This window comes from Aulonocara sp. 'chitande type north' Nkhata Bay, linkage group LG8 (genome assembly GCF_057382095.1).
Source record: "Aulonocara sp. 'chitande type north' Nkhata Bay isolate Kocher_YH1m ecotype deep benthic linkage group LG8, A_spYH_male_GT1.1, whole genome shotgun sequence".
Taxonomy (NCBI): domain Eukaryota; kingdom Metazoa; phylum Chordata; class Actinopteri; order Cichliformes; family Cichlidae; genus Aulonocara; species Aulonocara sp. 'chitande type north' Nkhata Bay.
This window is the reverse complement of record NC_141351.1, coordinates 5,854,245-5,867,262: the sequence shown is the minus strand read 5'-3', so window position 1 is coordinate 5,867,262 and position 13,018 is coordinate 5,854,245. Positions and strand designations below refer to the sequence as shown.

The window sequence follows — 13,018 nt, the reverse complement described above, 5'->3', positions numbered from 1 at the left end:
TGGGGAATGGGAGCAGTAACAAAGGTGTTGCGTTTATATTTTTGTTCAGTGTATAAAAAAGATAGAACTAAAACTTTCCCTTGCTAAAACAAAAGTCAGAGGACATTCAGTGATGATCAAGTATGACGATTCGGTTCAATTCAATTTTATTTATACAGCACAAAATCAGAACAAGAGTCGCCTTAAAGCGCTTTATATTGTAAATTAAACCCTTCAATAATACATACAGAGAAAAAAAATCAACAATCATATGACCCCCTATGAGCAAGCACTTTGGTGACAGTGGAAAGGAAAAACCTCCAGCAGAACCAGGCTGAGGGAGGGGCGGCTATCGGCCACGACTGAATGAGATAACAGCACCAAACATGATTGTGCTTTTTTAATATAGGATGATGGATTCATGGTAATGAATGCAAAAGACTTGGATTGACTGACTTGACTAAAATTAGGTCATTTGGTGAGGAACGACCTTCTGCCAAAAAAATACCCAAACCAGCATCTGTTCTGTTAGTGGGACAGCTGGTCCTGAAAGAAGATGCCATTTAAATTAGCAAGTGGGCGATACCAGAGCCACATTTGTGATTCAGATGAGCTGTCCAGGGTTAAAGAGAGGAAGTGTGTTTGTGCTCCTGAGCGTCAGGTAAATTTACTTAAGGATCCTGTAGTGCTTAAAAATATGTAGTGTTCTATAGAGCAATGACTACACTGTTTCTCGCTCAGCAATGAACCTACTAACATCTCTGCTTCTTTAAATTGTTCATCAAAGGGATGTTTGAGGAATTTTTGGTGCTCCCAAAGAGGTTTCAGCCAGAGACAGCAGCATAGCTAAATCTCCAGCGTGACAATAAATCACTCTGTTTTTAAGCATTTTATTCAGCTGGTATTTGATTTTTTTGTTTCAACTATAACAGACATTTATGTTTGTCGAATAATCAGAAATAACACAAATTTGACTTGCTGTCGAATGCAGTAGCATTGACTCTTTGCCATATGTGAGTTTTCATCCCTAAAAGCCTGTTTTTAACCGTGGAAAAATACTGCAGCAGCAGTGTGTGAGAATGTGTGTGTGTACTTGAAGAGTTACAGTAAAAGTTTCTAAACTGGAGAACGGAGTTAGCCATTATGCGAATGTGTGTCACCAAACCACATCCATTACACTGACGTCAGAGTGTACAGTATGAAGCAGAGCTAGTGCCTCCCCTCTTTGTCTTTCACTGACATAAACACGGAGCTCTACAGGGAGCCATTTAGCTGGCTGAAGGACACGAGGTAATGCCTTTGGCAGATGTCTGCCAGGCCCGTCTTCAGAAGCCAACTGAACAAAACTCTCTCACACATACACACACATACATTTTGCGTTGTCCTAGACAATTTAATGACCTTGGTAAGACTGTAGACAGTGGTGGAGGTCAGTGAAAAAGACCAAGCGAGTGTGGCTTTCTTTAATCCAGGAAAATGTCGAGAGGTTCAAACCACAGCTGGGTGCTAACAGAGTGACGTTCAAGAAGCAAAGATGGATTAAGGATGAAGAAATTGAAACAAAATTCACATACAATTAATGTCAACATTTCTTAGTTAAATACTTATCTCAGCCCCCCACAGTGTAATTAGTTTAATGATTTTTGTTATTCTTCAAACACCTTTTTTGAAAAGGTTTTCGAGGCTTCTTGAAAGACGCTCTTCTTTGGATGTTGGCTGCGTTTTTCTGTTCTCTGTTAAAATGATGCCAGATTGATTCATTGAGGTGTGGGCTCTGGGGAGGCCAATCCACGACTGATAGTTCTTCATTGCGTTTTCTTTTGTCCGTCCAGGTGTGCTTTCATTATTGGTGGAGTATTTGAGATCATTGTCATGCTGAAAAATAAATCCATTGCAAATCAAACACTTTCTTGGTATTGCATGGTGGATCAAACCCTACTTGTAGTCTTGACCATGTCTGCACTGAGTTGTTGCAATGAGAGTGGCTGATTAGATATTTGCGAGCTGAGCAGGTGCACCTAACAAAGTGGCTGATGAGTGTATGTATGTGTTGCTGAAAAAGACACTGCTTAATCTGCATCATGCATTTTTTATATATTTACCTTATTTTTAACATCTAAAGTATCTCTTAGCTTTAAGTTACTCTGATGAACGTCAACATCAGTGCCAGAGTGGAGTCTGTTGTAGATCCAGAGATGTTCTTGCTAAATGGAAGAAGACAGGAGAGGTTGGTTGGCTTGAATAAAGGGAAAAACTTAAGAATGGGAAATTCTCTCAGTTCAGTTTGGATTATTCTGTCTTTCATTTCTTCTCTGGCTATTTTTCTCTGTGTCTCACTTTTACTCACTGTCGTGCTTTATCTGCAACACTGTCACATTATATTAACATTAAAGATCAAAATCTATCTTCCCTTGTGCCTAAGGTCTTTTTCATTAGAGTTTTACAAGTGACATCATTTCCCATTCCTTCGTTTTCCACTATGTAAAACCAGGGACCTGCGGCTCAAGTCGCTGATACTGCTTATTAGCAGATTAACATTACTTCATTCCACCCTGACTGCCAACCGCATGCAGCTATGCAGCGGGTAGAGTTTCATTGGTAACAGTGACCTCTGTGAACTCGCTGAAACCAGTGGTTGGTGTAACATTTTATGAGTAACTAAAATGTGATTTCTGTCTAAATAAATTTGTTGCTTTTACGCCCTGATAAGTCAACCTGTTAAAGTATTCCAGCTTCACTGCTAACTTTTACCACCTCTGGCACAGTTCAGCCCCAGCCTCTAACCCTAATCTTCTCTCTCCATATGGACCGTCGGCATTCGGACCTACAGTTCTCGGTACAGAACATTGGACTAGCAGGGATAATTTGGAGTGGGGGCGTAAAAGCGGGGATTTAAGCATAATCTGGAACACCAGCTGGCCACACACACAGACTGGCACACACAAGCATACAAAGAGCAGTGACTGTACCATGACCTGAGCTCGGATGCCTTCTTAGCCCAGATGTAGCCTACTTTAGATTAGACACTTTTTTCCTCCAGATTCTTTTTAATCTAAAACAACTCTCATGTATAGATTATGTATTATATATTGCATCAGATGCTTTTTATCTGTAGTATTTTCCATGTTATCTTAAAAAAATACCACGTTTAACAACACATACTCTGTGTCTCAATTCAGATGTTTCATTCAGTACTTTTCCATGTAATACTCTATTAATTTATTTGTGCAATGCTTGAATTTTGGCAAGGTAGTGTGATGACTGGAAATGGGTACAGCAGCATTGGATCACAAATGCCATGCAGCTGCTGCATTTGCTGAACATAAGTAATATTATATTTATCTATCCTGAAGATGAGAACGTAACATGCATAAACACACAAAAAAAACCCACCTCACGTACCATCACTGACTGAAAACTACTGTTGTTGCTATGCTACAGTGATCCTATGGATGGAAACTGCTCCAAGATCATATTTACCCTAAATTAACAGCAAAATGACACAGGTCCTTTGTGACCAGTTGCAAAGAGATGCAGATGAGTTGAGCTCATTGGTACAGACAGACTGACAGAGGTTGATTGTAACCATGTTGGTAGTATGTCTGAGAATGATTGCAGTGAATCTGAGTTTAACTGTGATTGTTTGGAGAAGGATTATCTACTCAAGGTAACCTGATCAGTTGCCTTGTAATCAAAATGACTCAGAAGTTTAGGGCGTTCCATCCCTAACCTCTGTGCGATCTGTTGGTCACCACAACAACCTGAACATTCGGGAGTTAAAAATGCGCTGGAGAGCAGGGTGAAATTTTGTTTTATAGGTTGCTGTCCTATTTTTACTCTTTATTTCATGCAGCTGTGCTTTTTAGTGTGAACGCATAGAAGGGTAAATTATAAAATTTGTGTTATTTTAGGAAGGGGTCGGAGTCTGCAGCAAAAGGCTCTGTGAGGATGGTCATATGGTGGTTTTAGTTAGCATGGTAATATGCTGACTGTGCAGATTTGTGGCTGTGTGGTTTACATTCAAAGCCCTGTTAGCATGCTAGCCGGTAGGAAAAAAATTACATGTATTCTCTGCATGACTCTATTTACAAGATTTCTTTGTATCAGACAAAGAGATCATTTCAAGATGAGCCTTATTACAGCTGGTTAGATATTTCATTGTAAACATTAGCATCGTGGTTGCTAATGCTAGGCGCCATTAGATATCATTCATCACCGTGACTATCTGCTAATACTTCAGTCTGGACTAAGTTTGGGGTCCAACCAACATGAAAGACCTGAAAACAGGATTATATAATTATTTTATGTTTATTTTAAAAATTATTTTAAAGCTTTTTTAATCCCACTTTTCTTTCTTTTCCTTTAGGGTCGATGCATAAACTTCACAAGAGTGAAAGAGGAGTCAGCGGCAGCCAAGGCCCCACCTCGTACCCCTATCCACACCCCTTCGCCACCACCACCAGACTACCGCCCCATAACTCGCACCACTCCACCATCTACCACTGCCACCAGCCCCCCTGCCAGATCTCCACCATCAGGCCAGGTGCCCCCAGGACCACCGCCATCACGCACTCCCCCAGGGCTTCCCTGTGCACCGCCATCGCGTCCTCCCCCAAGCCTTCGACCCTAAATCACACAGACAAACTCCTCCCACCTTACCAATGCACCTGCTTTGATATCACATTGATATTACCGTCCTGTTGACTAGTTCTTTCACTTTGAAGGTTGTGGGCCTCACTGCCAAAGGTACTCCTACTATAAGCCAAAGATCAGCAGTATATTGAATCCCAGTTGTTCTGTGTGCCACATCTGGTATGGGATAGCATATCAAGTGAAACTGTTAGCTGACAATTAAGCCTTTTTAATACAGGATATCTAACTGTGCTCTGTATGTAGTTTTTTATGTGGCAATTTAAGATTGAACCTCCAAAAAAATAAAATATAGTCACATGAAAAAGTTTTCACAGGCCTCTGTGCAGTTCTGTGAAAAACAAAGTGCAACCCAGGATTGTAGAACCACCATTAGCAGCAATAACGTGAAAAGATGGATGGATGGATATTTATGGCATTGCTTAAGTTCACTTGACTCAGTGACTACAAGCTGTCCAGGTCCTTTAACTACAAAACAAGTTGAAATCATCACCCCTCCACCACAGTGCTTGACAGTTGGTATTAGGAAGTTTATGTTTATATGCTTTATATACTCCACTTTGGTTTTATCTGTCCAAAGGACATTGTTCTTCCAGAATACTTGTGATTTGTTCAGATGCAACGTTACAAACCTAAGCCCTGCTTTCGTGCTGTCATGTCAAGCCATACTGGTTCAGTCTTTTTGTTACTTTACTGTCGTGAATTTTAGTACTTAACATATTAACCGAGGCCTGTTGAGTCTGAGATGTAGCTCTTGAGATTTTTGCTGTTTCTCTGAGCATTGCATGGTCTGGCATTAGCGTGACTTTGCTGTGATGATGCGACTTGCTTCTACTTACTTTATGAACTCCAGTAAGGATGTAAGGAGTTTTTAACAGAGCTGATTAGAGTCCTGGTAAACCTTTCTTTTTCATATGGCTGTGAAAAAGACTATGTGACTATTTGCTGATAAGCAAAAAAATTATTTTGCATAGCAGTTCAACTTAATATTCTGTCTCATATAAAGTGAATGGGGCTATTTGGGAAAGTATTTTACTTTGCATTTGTGAAATCAGGGAGGATTGTTGCTGGACAGCAAAGCATGTGGGAACGGAAAAGTCCAAAAAGAAAGATTACTGCAATGGATGAAAGTTCTTTGTTGTCTCTATCAACTACTGAGTTAGGCCTTTGTTAAGTTAAAATCACAGTAACTGTATTAAGTGCTAGGTAGAATCAATTGGCTTATTTCTCCATTGCTGTGTGACCAATGAAGGGTTTTTCAGAACTGGATTTCCAAGTAATCTTAGCTGATCATATTTTTAATGGTGTTACGTAACTGATAAGAAACATATGTTTTTCTAAATTTCTTCAAAAAGATTTGCAATTTGGTGCTGTTTTGTTACCCAACAACAACGTGCCAAAGTAACAAATCCCGACTATATAGTCCAGAGATGATCCAGTTATATAATTTGTGGTCAGGTTTTTGTACCTTTTGTGACAGGGAAGTGTACGGAGGTTATGTGGAAGGTGTGTTTTTACAGTATATGTTTGAGATGTGTTTTAAATACTTTGTTGGTTGATATCTTGAGGCTTTGGAATTTGTCCTTAACCGCATTTTCATGTAGTTGATTTTAGGTTACAGCAATTTATGTTTTTTGGTTTGTTTTGATTTTGGTTTTTTTTGTAACTGCGCACATAGACTGCTGGGAAATTACAATGTGTATTTGCTTTTTTTAGCAGTGAAGCTGATGAAATCAATCTTCAAAAATCAGGTTCATGTCTCTCCTCACATTTTTATACACAATGCTGATACTGTACTTTAATACCATTATTATGTGTATTGTATGTCTTCAGTTATATCATCACCGGTCACGTTGCAACTGCAGGGCAGTTCAAAGCGCATCTAATTTATTTTACTCCCCGACAGAAATATAGGAGAGTACTTGAATATTGACAAGGTGTCCAATCACCGAGATGAACACTGTGTGAACAGTTAGGAAACACAACAGATAACCATTTAAAGGTCATTTTAGGCTTACCAGCATTTATCAGCCCCTTAGCTACACTAAAAATGAGCATTTTGGTAAATCTGAAAAAGATTTTGTCTACATTAGAAAATCGTTCTAGCTAGCAGATAAAAAGACAATTTTTTAGCCTAGCATTAACTCATCGTAATTGAGATCAAACCTGCCAGAAATTAGCAAAAACATTTAGATTTCTTGGTTTAGGAAAGAGGTTGAAACTGCTGGTATTCCTCCTATATCCGATGCCCTTTCAAGTTTTCTTCTTCATCATCTTTTTTTTTTATAATTACAATTTCAATGTACGTCATTCACTTGTGTCCTGTACCGTTGTGTTGCTACATGCATTGGTAACAGCTGAAAAACTCCAATTAGCTCATTGTAGTTCATACCTTTGATGTCAACGTGCTAAATCAAACCAGTTGGTTTGTTGTAATGTCCATAAACAAAATGTAACATTAGCAAGACAAACACATGCTTTGCTAGCAGTTTCTAGCATCGTATTTGGCTGCATTGCCTGTTGCTTGGAGGTGTTGTATGGCCCTACAAGGTGTCAGTATATACATCAGGGAAGAGGATGAAAATGGAGATTATACCACCAGCCACCCTGTTTTCTATGGCTCCGTTTGATATCCTGCTATGGATTACTGTTACCTTTTTGTTTTTATGTGCCACTGCAAAAAATAAGATTCTGCCTTAGAAATGTTAATTGTTTTCAGACTCCCAAACATTGTGCTTTATGGAGCTGGAGCATCAATAAATTACAGATTTTTGTATGTCTTGCAGACTGGGTATATTTTTTTATATTCTGCTAATTGAGTTCAACTGTAATAAGAAATAAGAAATGCAGCATACGAGTATAAACAGCAGTACTGAAGCAAATATGAAAGACGTATATAATTTTCTGTTGTTTGATGTGACTTTTTGAACAGTATCAATAAAGGTTGACTCCTAAGCTTCTAAAGAAAGTTTCATCTTTGTGATCTTTGTTAGATTCATATAAATGCCTGCGTTACTGATTTGGACAGTTTCATACTCTCCCAGCTGACTCCCCATATACATTTTGACTTCACTCATAGGCCCAAGATGTATGTACTATTTCCAGTCACTAGTGAAAAATGTTTATTTGCTGATCAGTTGGCATGTGGTCGCTGGCTATTCCTTTTGATTGCTTTGGTCATTTGCAGATGGACGAGTTCACCTGTAATTTGCGCCTCTCTGTAAACAGAATGCCACCAAAATAAAAACTAATGCATTACCACTGAAACCAACATGTAAAAGGCACAAGTTCGTTAGAAGGCAAACATTAACTGTTTATTCTTTCTTGCACTTTTCGAACAGTTTCTTTATCATTTGGTCAGCAGTTGGAAAGTGTTTGCAGACAGATCAGCATCTATCATGAGAACTACTGGCAAACTGTCATCCAAAGCAGTGGGGGGGGTGGCTTACTGGGCTTAAGCCCGGGTTGTTTTGTCAGAAGCCCGGGGTCTTTTGGAGTGTAATTTTTTCATAGTTAGATGCCTGGCTGACAACTGTATAAAACAAAAACTTCACACAATATTCGAAGCACATAGCGCACACTGTGGGAATTTACGACTGTGTGTAAATCGCCCCTAATATTGGTACGATCCGAGCTCAGACACTAAGCGACTGAGCGGGTGGAGCTGCTGCCTGCGAGTGCGCTGTTGGAGAAGCGCAGCCAGGCAGACAGAGGAGAACTGAAGTTTGAGCAGGTACCAAAGCAAATCATTCGTACTGTACAAATAATGTAAATATGACGGTGCATCACGAAAGATTGATGTCAAACTGATCACTTGACCCATATTACATTACTTGCTCTTCAAGTGAATCAACAAATTGCGAAATGAAAAGCTGAACAACAACAACAACAATGCTGTTTCTTTAGAGAGTCTTAGCTTACATGTGTTTATTTCATATTTTCAGTTGTTTCCCTCCACGGCTAAATAAATCGGTTTCAGTTATGTACTGAAATATAAGAATGGACATTAGAGGGTTCTTTCAAAGAAAAAACTCAGGTAAATGTTATTTTATATATTATGCTTTGTATGTTGTTCAGTATTTTTCTATGCAAAACAAGAGGAATTTCAATACACAGCAGTATATTCACAGTTGAAACCAGATATTTACATACACTTTATGGAAAACACAAGAACATTTTTTTTACTGTACAACATCAATTTAGAGTAAACTTGTTTTGTTTTGGATAAATAAATATTGAAATATCTTTTGAATTAGTTAAATGTCAGAATAAAGAGAGACAGAGCTGTCTATTTTTTATCACTTTCATCAAATTTAGGAGTACATGTACACTAAGTTTATTGTTAATTAATAAGAAACTCCAGACGTTTCTGTTCTGAGCTGAAGAAGCTTCTGATAGGTTAGTAGAGTCCATGTGAGTAAATTGGTGGCACAGCTGTGGATGCATATAAGGTAAACACAGAGCCTGTTTCTGTGACATGGGAAAATCAAGAGATGTCAACCAAAACACCAGGAAAAGAATCGTGGAGCTCCATAAGTGTGGCTCAATTATGAATACAATTTGGTGCCATTTACAATTAAGAAATACAGATAGTTTCTCTCTTTACTCTTGAAGTTAACAAATATGTTTTTATATTTACTTATCTAAAAAAATAAACATTTAGTCTGATTTGATGTTACAATTTAAAAAGTGTTTTTACCTGAAGAGTAAATATCTGGTTTCCACTGTATATTTGATGATGTTGGTGTTTGGCTTGATTGTCAGCACAAAGAGGGAGAGAGAGGAACAGAGAGGGAGAGAGAGAGAGAGGAACAGAGAGGGAGAGGGAGAGGAACAGAGAGGGAGAGAGGGAGAGGAACAGAGAGGGAGAGAGAGGAACAGAGAGGGAGAGAGAGGAACAGAGAGAGAGGGAGAGGAACAGAGAGGGAGAGAGAGAGGAACAGAGGGAGAGAGAGAGGAACAGAGAGGGAGAGAGGGAGAGGAACAGAGAGGGAGAGAGAGAGGAACAGAGAGGGAGAGAGAGAGGAACAGAGAGGGAGAGAGAGAGGGACAGAGAGGGAGAGAGAGAATGAGAGAGAGGAACAGAGAGGGAGAGAGAGAGGAACAGAGAGGGAGAGAGAGGAACAGAGAGAGAGGGAGAGGAACAGAGAGGGAGAGAGAGAGGAACAGAGAGGGAGAGAGAGAGGAACAGAGAGGGAGAGAGAGGAACAGAGAGAGAGGGAGAGGAACAGAGAGGGAGAGAGAGAGGAACAGAGAGGGAGAGAGAGAGGAACAGAGAGGGAGAGAGAGAGGAACAGAGAGGGAGAGAGGGAGAGGAACAGAGAGGGAGAGAGAGGAACAGAGAGGGAGAGAGAGAGAGGAACAGAGAGGGAGAGAGGGAGAGGAACAGAGAGAGAGGGAGAGGAACAGAGAGGGAGAGAGAGAGAGGAACAGAGAGAGGGAGAGAGAGGAACAGAGAGGGAGAGAGGGAGAGGAACAGAGAGGGAGAGAGAGAGAGGAACAGAGAGGGAGAGAGAGAGAGGAACAGAGAGAGGGAGAGAGAGGAACAGAGAGGGAGAGAGAGAGGAACAGAGAGGGAGAGAGAGAGGAACAGAGAGGGAGAGAGAGAGGAACAGAGAGGGAGAGAGGGAGAGGAACAGAGAGGGAGAGAGAGGAACAGAGAGGGAGAGAGAGAGGAACAGAGAGGGAGAGAGGGAGAGGAACAGAGAGAGAGGGAGAGGAACAGAGAGGGAGAGAGGGAGAGGAACAGAGAGGGAGAGAGAGAGGAACAGAGAGGGAGAGAGAGAGGAACAGAGAGGGAGAGAGAGAGGAACGGAGAGGGAGAGAGAGAGGAACAGAGAGGGAGAGAGAGGGAGAGAGAGAGGAACGGAGAGGGAGAGAGAGAGGAACAGAGAGGGAGAGAGAGGAACAGAGAGGGAGAGAGAGGAACAGAGAGGGAGAGAGAGAGGAACAGAGAGGGAGAGAGAGGAACGGAGAGGGAGAGAGAGAGGAACAGAGAGGGAGAGAGAGGAACGGAGAGGGAGAGAGAGGAACAGAGAGGGAGAGAGAGGAACGGAGAGGGAGAGAGAGGAACAGAGAGGGAGAGAGAGAGGGAGAGAGAGAGAGAGGAACAGAGAGGGAGAGAGAGAGGGAGAGAGCAGAACAGAGAGGGAGGAACAGAGAGGGAGAGAGAGAGGGAGAGAGCGGAACAGAGAGGGAGAGAGAGGAACAGAGAGGGAGAGAGAGGAACAGAGAGAGAGGAACAGAGAGGGAGAGAGAGAGGGAGAGAGCAGAACAGAGAGGGAGGAACAGAGAGGGAAAGAGAGAGAGGAACAGAGAGGGAGAGAGAGAGGGAGAGAGCAGAACAGAGAGGGAGGAACAGAGAGGGAAAGAGAGAGAGGAACAGAGAGGGAGAGAGAGAGGAACAGAGAGAGAGAGAGAGGAACAGAGAGGGAGAGAGAGAGAGGAACAGAGAGGGAGAGACGGAGAGGAACAGAGAGGGAGAGAGGGAGAGGAACAGAGAGAGGTAGAGAGAGGAACAGAGAGGGAGAGAGAGGAACAGAGAGGGAGAGAGAGAGGAACAGAGAGGGAGAGAGAGGAACAGAGAGAGAGGGAGAGGAACAGAGAGGGAGAGAGAGAGGAACAGAGAGGGAGAGAGAGAGGAACAGAGAGGGAGAGAGGGAGAGGAACAGAGAGGGAGAGAGAGAGGAACAGAGAGGGAGAGAGAGAGAGGAACAGAGAGGGAGAGAGAGAGAGAGGAACAGAGAGGGAGAGGGAGAGGAACAGAGAGGGAGAGAGAGAGGGAGAGAGCAGAACAGAGAGGGAGGAACAGAGAGGGAAAGAGAGAGAGGAACAGAGAGGGAGAGAGAGAGAGAGGAACAGAGAGGGAGAGGGAGAGGAACAGAGAGGGAGAGAGGGAGAGGAACAGAGAGGGAGAGAGAGGAACAGAGAGGGAGAGAGAGGAACAGAGAGGGAGAGAGAGGAACAGAGAGGGAGAGAGAGAGGAACAGAGAGGGAGAGAGAGGAACGGAGAGGGAGAGAGAGGAACAGAGAGGGAGAGAGAGAGGAACAGAGAGGGAGAGAGAGGAACGGAGAGGGAGAGAGAGGAACAGAGAGGGAGAGAGAGGAACGGAGAGGGAGAGAGAGAGGGAGAGAGGGAGAGGAACAGAGAGGGAGAGAGAGAGAGGAACAGAGAGAGAGGGAGAGGAACAGAGAGGGAGAGAGAGAGAGGAACAGAGAGAGAGAGAGAGGAACAGAGAGGGAGAGAGGGAGAGGAACAGAGAGGGAGAGAGAGAGAGGAACAGAGAGAGAGAGAGAGGAACAGAGAGGATTTTCCACATGCCTTCATTCTCCCGTGGCTTCTTTATTTCAGATGGAGTGATTTCCCTTTAATTTTCCTGAATACTTCAGGAATACACCATTGGCTCCTTCCTGATATATAGTATATAGTATTTGTATTTGTATTCTATTTTTATCTTATTGTATATTTATTTTATTTTATTCTACTGTATATAGTATTTTATTTTATTCTATTCTGTACAGTTGTGTACTGTATTTATTCTTATTGTATTCTAATTTTTGCCTCATAACTTTTGCACTGTCCACTTCCTGCTGTGACAAAACAAATTTCCCACGTGTGGGACTAATAAAGGTTATCTTATCTTATCTTATCATAAGCTTATTGGTAACCTGTCAACCTCTGCCTCCCTAATTGTCAGGAAATGATGTCACAGGAAGACCTGAATTCAAGTGTATCAGAGCATCACCTTCCTGCTCAGTAAATTGCCAACAACCCTGCATGTAACACTGATAAATTAGTATATATGAAGACACAATCTGCGCTTAGAGCATACTCAGAATCTCTTTGTCTTTGGTTGGTAATGAGTTTAATACAGCCTGAACAGTCCCCATGAGCAGATCCAGCTGGATAATTACTGTGGAGTCTGCGTTTTTCCCCTCTGCATGCAGAGGAGAGAAGGATGTGGGATGTTGAAAGGGGAGGGCTGAATGAGAAAAAATGGAGAAAAGAATGGAGAAAATGAGGCAGTCGGTCCTCAAACAGACTTGAGGGAGAGCTGAAGAAAGCAGAAAAGTAAGAATAACAGCAGGTGGGACTCTCCCTTCCTGTCGCATCACCTTCCCGATCCTCCGTCCTTGTCATCCTTCACTTTTGCTTAAATGTTTATGTCTTTGCTTTTTTGTTTTTGTTCAAAATAATAAACCATAAATCCCGCCTGGATAATTGGACACACACTGAGAGATTAGCTCAGCCAGAATGCTCTATCAAAGCACAGTTTGAGTATATCTCAGGTTTATAGCAGTGCTCTAACTAAACTTTGTGGCCTTGATTAAAAGAAACATATTTTTCCACTTCTCAAACCTACAGCTGACAGCTAAAAAGTTCTCTGCA

General features: G+C 41.8%; 1 protein-coding gene across 1 annotated transcript in view; it reads left to right on the top strand.

Annotated features, from left to right (window-relative positions):
- antxr1c (ANTXR cell adhesion molecule 1c) overlaps positions 1-7,587 on the top strand; it is a 38,980-nt gene extending 31,393 nt beyond the window's left edge. Inside the window, exon 18 of the mRNA XM_086302972.1 lies at positions 4,346-7,587. Coding sequence (XP_086159098.1) covers positions 4,346-4,609 — 264 coding nt within the window. The 3' untranslated portion in view covers positions 4,610-7,587. The remainder of the gene's footprint in view (positions 1-4,345) is intronic.
- The last annotated feature ends 5,431 nt before the right edge of the window (positions 7,588-13,018 follow it).